We start from the raw sequence: 7,927 nt of genomic DNA, 5'->3' as shown, positions 1-7,927 counted from the left end.
TTGTTTTCTCATCAAAAGTAATATTGGAAAGTATGACAAACTGAAACTAAATAAATAGGGTTTTCTAAATGTGTGCTGGTCATAGATCCATTTATGAAAGTTATGGACTTATGGGGACCAGAGTCCAAGGAGCTGCGGGCGAAGGCGTTCGCTTGTGAGTGGTGTAGGTTCTTTGGCGGGGATCAAGGTAGCCAGAAAATTTGATCTCCGAAAACCCCTTCTATGCGCATTCGAGAATAAATTCTACATCACCTATTTTAATTTGCATCTTGATAATCATATTGGCCACACAAAGTGTTGGGAACCTGTGGACACAGGTTGCGATCTGCGCCCATGCTTGGTCAGCTATAAGAGCTGAATATCTTGATGATAATTTCAAACCAAACTCCAGATACTGAGCTTGATGCCTCGTTGATTACATTAGATAAAGCTTGTAGTATTTCACATGTAAAATTTACCTGGTCCATTCTCTCAAATAGATTATATAAGATAATAAACCTCACATGTAATACATTGTTTTTATATAATAGGTATAGAAGCTAACTTTAAACACTCTGCATGCATTGCCTGCTATTCTAGCATATTGTTTAGCATTTTGATTATATTTTATTGTATATTGTATGATAAATACTAATAGTATGTGTTAATATTGAGATTAGGAAATATGCACGTTACCATAGAAATCTATTTGTAGAAGTAAACTGGTTGTCCCTTGCCTTGTTAATAAATATTCTAATCTATATCTATATTATTATGTATTATGTTTATAGAGTAAAGTCTCGAATAGACCAGGTACAGTGTACGGTTCGGGATTATTGCTACAATAGTGATCTGTTTTACTGTATCGATTATCCAGCACTGTATACCGAACCTGGTCTATGCGATCTTAGAAGCCCTTCTCTTGTTGATGTTATAATCTGTAATTTTATTTTGTATTATGTAGACATGAAGACCAGGGCCAGTTGGAAGCCATCATTGTACTGGAAGAATTCTGTAAGGAACTGTCAGCTATAACATTCGTAAAATATCATGCTGAAGTTACAAGATAATAACTAGTGACTGAGTTATTGCCCTTGTTCGTAAAATACCATGCTGAAGTTACAAGATAATAACTACTTACTGAGTTATTGCCCTTGTTCGCAATAAAATCTTCATATCTAGTCAGTCACTTATTGCCCTTGTAATATAGTTGAAATATATCATGCTTGGTGACAAGGTCACAACTCTACAAGATATCACTGAGTTATTGCCCTTGCTATAAGATATACCATCCATCCACCATATTAGTGGCACTGCAATGTTATTGCATTTAAGTTAGTAATACCTTACTGTTGGATAAGAATATTGTCCGACCTAAATACTGCCAAATAGAGCAATATTCATTCACGTTTCGCGGTTGCAGATGGGAACTTACCTGTTGACTTTGCAGGTAGCAAATTTTAAGCTATGCATGCTTACAGTGATGATGGGTAGACTTCTGTCAATCGTGCAAAAAATCCTACTTAAGCATTGTACAGATGTATTGGTGTATTATTGTATATTGATGACAGATACGTCGTATACTTTTGTATCCTCCTAAAACCAGATAGGAATGATCCCAACGTGAGATTCAATAGTCTTGTTAAAGACTGGTCATAAAGACATCCACAGACTACATAACCTAGTCTACTGTCACTGGTTAATCTTACTTTTAAGAATATTGTTAGTTTAGATGTGTTCATCAATATTGTTATTGGTTAGATCACGACCAAGTTTATTTCATTTATTGATCTTTGTGTCAATAGTCCCTTAGATGTTGTTTATTATTCTAAAACTGTAAATAGTTGGGTGGGGGCCCCTTCCCTCTAACCTATGGGTTCTGATGAGTTTGGGGGTTCTCCACCACTTACCCTCTTTATCTTGGGGTCTGTTTAATACTTGACTGTTATATTATAGAGGGTATGTTGTTGATTTTATTGTGTTAGTATTTTAACTATCAGTTATATGGAGATGGTATTATTTTTTACCAAAACAGTATTCATTTATTTTTAGTTCCTGAAAGGTATTTATGCCCATCTAGGGACAATTCATAAACACAGTCTGTCACTTTCTTTTTGGTATTAGGGGTGAGAGCCGAGACTGGACCGGCTCTCGGAAGAACCGGCACACCTTGAGGAGGATTCGAACCCACAGCACCTAACCTCCTAGTAGAAGACAATCCAACTTGCTATCGACTGAGCGATTCCACTGCCACTATTTGTTTATTCAATGATGATCTTTGATTGTGTTTGAAGTTTAATTTATACCAACAGACTTAATACTATAAACACTAACAATATGTTTAGAATTGTCCCCAGATGAGTTATTATTTATTATAATGACACTGCTGAATATATAATTATATTTTCTGGTGGTGGCGCCATCCTCCCGATACTGGGGGTACAAACAGGGGGTAGACTGACTCAGTGGCTGAATTCAAAATGCGACAACTCTGTGGAGGCATCAGTCACCAACCTGTCATGGAGCGTCTGAAAGGACTTTCAAAAAACTTGAATGGGTTTGGTGCATTCGGACACATACTTTGGGTCTAAAACGTAGACCCCCCATACATCCCCCCCCCCCCCTCCCCGGGCCTTTTTTGTTCCCCTACGCGTCGCCACTGATATTTTTGTATTACAAATGAAATAGGTTATAACTTGTCAAATACTCTGTCTGGACTATTATTATATAAATTATTTTGATGTGATGAAGGATAAACTGCGTTCCGCATATATCGGTTATTCTTTCGACAAGTCTTTAATTATTGTTCAATGATATTAAGATGAATGCTACCTTTGTTTGTGCAGGTATTTCACTTGCCATCCATGATCTAACAGGTTTCTTTTATCAATTTTTTAAAATTATACAATAGCTGTCATTGGTTAAAAAAGAATGTATTAAAGGGATAGGATCGCCATTCATTTGACCAAGCGTACCTTACTCTCAATAACAAAATTTATTTTTAGCTAAGCCAATCAGTAATAGTGTTCACCGTCATAATTTGAGCTTTCGAATCCATGTGTGTCCAGAAATATCTGCGTTTGAAAGTTAAAAAGACGATTCGTCTTTTCTTGAGACTTTTGTCATAAAAAGCAAACACATCTATAGAAAAAGAAAATGAAATTCCTAGTCTGAGGTATTTTTGAAGGAATTGTGCGAATTTCGTTAATTTCTGGTACTTCTGAAGACTATTCAACCCCCAACATATCGAACATGTCCCTTTAAATATCTTCTCACTAATGAATAGAGCAATTGATTGGTTGAATTTTAAATGATCTAGAACATAGATAGAACAACTTTGTCAGATCAAAGTTGGCGAATGGAGTCACTCTAACGAAAGGAGAGGAAACATCCAGATGTATATTGTAATCAGACAGGTTATTATTGTTGATAGATTGATGTTGATGATGTTTTAGTTACTGTATTGTTAATGGTTTTAAGACAATCTATGTATGTATACTAGTTATGTCTCTTTGTAAAATAGCAATTTTTGTCTGATGCTTAGGTCACACATTCATGAATCACCTCGCCACTTCCGCTATGGATTAACGGTGTGACTATGGATTTTATCGAATCTGTTCAAGGATAATGTAGAAAGGAGCCATTTGGTGACATGAATGATACAGATTGTTATGGTATGACATGTTTTAATACAAAAAGCCAATGACCAATACAGATCGCCACGAATGATGCCAGATCGTGTCCGTAGCTAACCCGGCGTCCAATCCGTGTGACCTAGGCATTAACGACTGTAGATAGTTTAGACGTTATAGTAGTTTTATAATTTTAGGATTAAGGTGTTTTTTTGTTCAGAATTGTTTTAAGGGAGAACAACTGGAATCTAGAAATCTGTGAAATTTGTTAGTCCAATGTTTTTATGCAGTTTATTATAACATTGACTATTGTTTACTTTCTCTATGACATCTTGTTATTTGATCCCCAGCTCAGATCTATAATCTGGTGGTGAGGATAAAAATGAAGACAGGTTTAATCTTCTTCACAATGTCAGGCTGATACCAAGTTCATAAATAAACCAAATACTAACAATCAGAACGACAACCAAAAAACGAAACCCGAAGCCCAAACAACATTTTGGCAAAACATTAGTAGCAGCTAATGAACTTTTTCTATGAGAGCGTATTCATTTTATACCTCGACTGCAATAAACATCTTTCTTGTATCATGGCAATTTGTAAATGTAGCGATTTGATTGGATTGTACGCTAGCGAAAACAGCCAACCAGAACGCTTGACAGAAAGGTTGTGTCAGGTGTTATAGAAGATATTCTCCTATAGAAGAACTGGCGAAGACTAAACAAATAAGCCATTATGTTCACATTATTTCTGTCGAGGGCCTGATTGGCTGTTTTCGCCAGCATACAATCCATTCAAATTGCTGCATTCCGTGATTCAAGAAAGGTAGCTATTGTAGTCAAGGTATAAGTACGAAGTTCGTAACAGCTTGACATTGTGAAGATGTAGTTTATATCATATTATCAATGGTCCGATTACATCATTTCTCATATTTTATTTTTAAATGACTTTGTAAATCTGTCTGAGTCTATAAAAAGGATTTCCCCCCCTTTGGGGATTAGTCTAATTTGATTTATTCTCTGTTCAATTGATGGTTTTTATTTGAAATGTCAAATTATTAAGAATTAAGATTAGGCTGGTCGAAACGTTGTATGTCATCTTGACTTTTTCCTATCAACTTTTCAGTAAGGGACACTACCTCTTAAAATGAATATAAACTTTTAAAGGTGTCCTCACACCATAGTTATTACCAGTTGCGTATGGTTGTCAATGAAACTGGCCATGATTCCCGAGCCTAGCTCACAACTTTACCTTGAAACTCATGACAGCTATTTCTTTTTCGCAACCATATTTTACTGGTGATCGCTATGGCGTGAGGGCCACTTTAGTCTCAAACTTGGTCAATAAGAGTAAATAATCATTAGTGAACATACCTGGTGTCATAACTATACACCAGAGTAAGTCCACTGATAAATATATACATGTACTCTTAATGGCCAAGTTTAAATTTTTTAATTTTTTGGTCATCCAAAGAGGTAGTATCCATTTAAAGATACCTTTATAATTTTTCTGTAGACGAGATTTCTCAGCCAGTAAAAGCAGAAATAAGACAGGGAAGAATTAAAGACTAATATTCCAGACAATTTAAAGACCAATTGAGAGGCAGCAGGAAAATTTCAAAATAAATTGAAATTTTGTTTCTGAGTTTAGGTGCCTAGAATCTTGCATTTAATTGGTAAATGTAATTTATGGGCCCCATTTATCAAAATCTTATGATCAATTCTTGTCATATTTTATGGAATTTTAATCTGAGAAATCGCACCCTTGTGACAAAAATTGACTAATTTAACGCATTTATCGGTTAATGTGATTTTAGGGAAAAGGGGTATATTGACATAGGCCTGATCCTCTACTTTACCAGCTGATACATCATTCTAGTCAAGCTCGTTTGTATAGTACTTTACCAGCTGATAGAGCCCAATCTGAACTATCTGTATAGTTATCTAAATATTTACTCTACCAGCTGATAGAGTTCAATCTGAACTATCTGTATAGTCGTGAGATGATAGACCAAGTCATATTGTATTGTGTTTTATTTGTAAATATATTTGAATGTAATTATTTTATTTCCTCGTGCCAAATTAAAATTATGCCATGTCTAATATCGTGTCTCTTATTTCCCTAGTAGTGGGTGGCCCAGAAAAAACATAACACTTTTCATTTCAGGATTATTCATAAAGTATCAAAACTACAGTCATATAATTTTAACCTCATAATTATAGTTATATAAAACATAGAGATATTCACAACAAAAATAAGTTAATAGTTTGAAACACTTTAAACCCCGGCATCATCTGTAAAATATCTTATCAAAAATGTCAATGCAGAAAGTATTTTTGTAATTCTACTTTAATTTAATTTCATCTTCAAACAAATGGGCTATTTAACCACTTTTTTTAGTATAAACTGCTCAGTCCTTGCCAGAATAAATCTACAGGATTTCCTCAAGATGGATTTCATTCCATTAGTCCCTAATTCTGTCCTTCAATTCCTGTTTCTAGAAGAAATTTGATTATGATTGTGTTTTTGTTTATCCACAGCGAGCTCCGTTCAAGATTTTGTAAAAAGAAAACTATGTCCTGATGTATTATCATCATTAGTTCTAATTAGTAAATACATTATCTATTTATGTTCATGTATAATTATTTATGCACACCATTGACTATAATGCCATTAATAACTAGAAAAATGAAAGTGATAAATTTCGTGAAGAAATATTAAAAATGCTGCCATTTCAAAGTGTTTCAAAATATGAAGGTAATTTTTTTAAAACATGACTTTCTCAATACGTCAAAATATTATGAAAATTCCTGAAATGAAAAGTGTTATCGTTTTTTCTGAGCCACGAGATTTAGTTCTGTGTCCATTTCGCTGTGGCTTAATTCTTCTGTAGATTAGTTACATAATTATGATAGTGGGTCTTCCAATGATAATGCAATCCAGACACCCTGGATTAATTGATAAGGTAAAATAACTCAGTGGTTTCTCTATTTAATGATTGTACTACACTATTTACTATGCTGCATGCAATCTCTACACTGTATTTATCATTTGGTAATCCATGGCAGAGTCCGTAAAGCTGAATCACAGAGCGCTAGCGTGACTCTTACGGTAGACCGTTTGTGTATTTAAAACACTGCACTATAAGAAGGGCTAGATAAAACCGATTATCGTTGCTATGAATGTGAAATTTCGATTATCGATTATCAAATTTCATAAAAGATAAAATGAAAAAGTTATATTTCCTCCCCTGTACCTGTTAACAAGTAGTAATTTCTTCCACATAGTTTCCCTTCAGCACATAACATACCCACAATAAACTATAATAACTGATCAAAACTAGAATATACTTCTATAACACATAACATACCCACAATAAACTATAATAACTGATCAAAACTAGAATATACTTCTATAACACATAACATACCCACAATAAACTATAATAACTGATCAAAACTAGAATATACTTCTATAACACATAACATACCCACAATAAACTATAATAACTGATCAAAACTAGAATATACTTCTATAACACATAACATACCCACAATAAACTAGAATAAACGAGAATATACAACTATTAAACGAAAATATAAATTTAAAATAAATTAATGATCGGTACTCTGCCTAGTATAATCGATCTCAATTAGGTAATCGATACCCATGCTTCCTCTGTTAATTTTTTATTTATTAAATTGTCTCCCTTGAAGTATCGTGACCTACTTAAAATACACATGATATATTAAATGATATCATATATCATAAGCTCTCAGATTTTCTTTATTTTAATTTTATATCTAGGTCTTAATAACATATTGAGCTACCTTTCATCATCGACAATAGTTAAATGTACTGTAATCTTATAAATAATTCAATTTTCAACCACCAGTTACCTCCCTTGAACTTAAAATCTTAATGTGTTCACCGCCAGTGTTTAAGATGTTGCAGATCACAGGGTTGAAATGTGTTGATTATTTATTTGGATCACGTAAAAGATTAACCTCCTCTTCATCGACTTTAAATTTTAACAATAATTTAATGAAATCCTTTGAAGAACTGTGAGATCTGTTTAAAAGTTTACCAACGAATCTATATTTTGTCTGATGCCGACATTTTTACCGAGAAGCATACTCGAGATCACCCTCTCTGCCATTATTTAGCTTACAATTCTATTTAATCCAGATAACGGTTCGACAATATTCAACAACAACCGGTCTAATATATATCCTTGAACAATATGACATGACCTTTGTGCACTCGCTTTAAGTGGAAATTGAAAATGTAATGATAGAGTTTTACGTCCTACTTCT

General features: G+C 33.9%; 1 protein-coding gene across 1 annotated transcript in view; it reads left to right on the top strand.

Annotated features, from left to right (window-relative positions):
- LOTGIDRAFT_134997 (hypothetical protein) overlaps nucleotides 1-1,049 on the top strand; it is a gene marked incomplete at both ends in the record, with an annotated part of 31,534 nt that extends 30,485 nt beyond the window's left edge. Inside the window, one exon of the mRNA XM_009068801.1 lies at nucleotides 944-1,049. Coding sequence (XP_009067049.1) covers nucleotides 944-1,049 — 106 coding nt within the window. The remainder of the gene's footprint in view (nucleotides 1-943) is intronic.
- Between the last annotated feature and the right edge of the window lie 6,878 nt (nucleotides 1,050-7,927).

The sequence above is a fragment of the Lottia gigantea genome, assembly GCF_000327385.1.
Source record: "Lottia gigantea unplaced genomic scaffold LOTGIsca_94, whole genome shotgun sequence".
In the NCBI taxonomy this organism is placed as follows: Eukaryota; Metazoa; Mollusca; class Gastropoda; family Lottiidae; genus Lottia; species Lottia gigantea.
The sequence above is the reverse complement of the archived record's forward strand: the minus strand, read 5'-3'. Positions and strand labels throughout refer to the sequence as shown.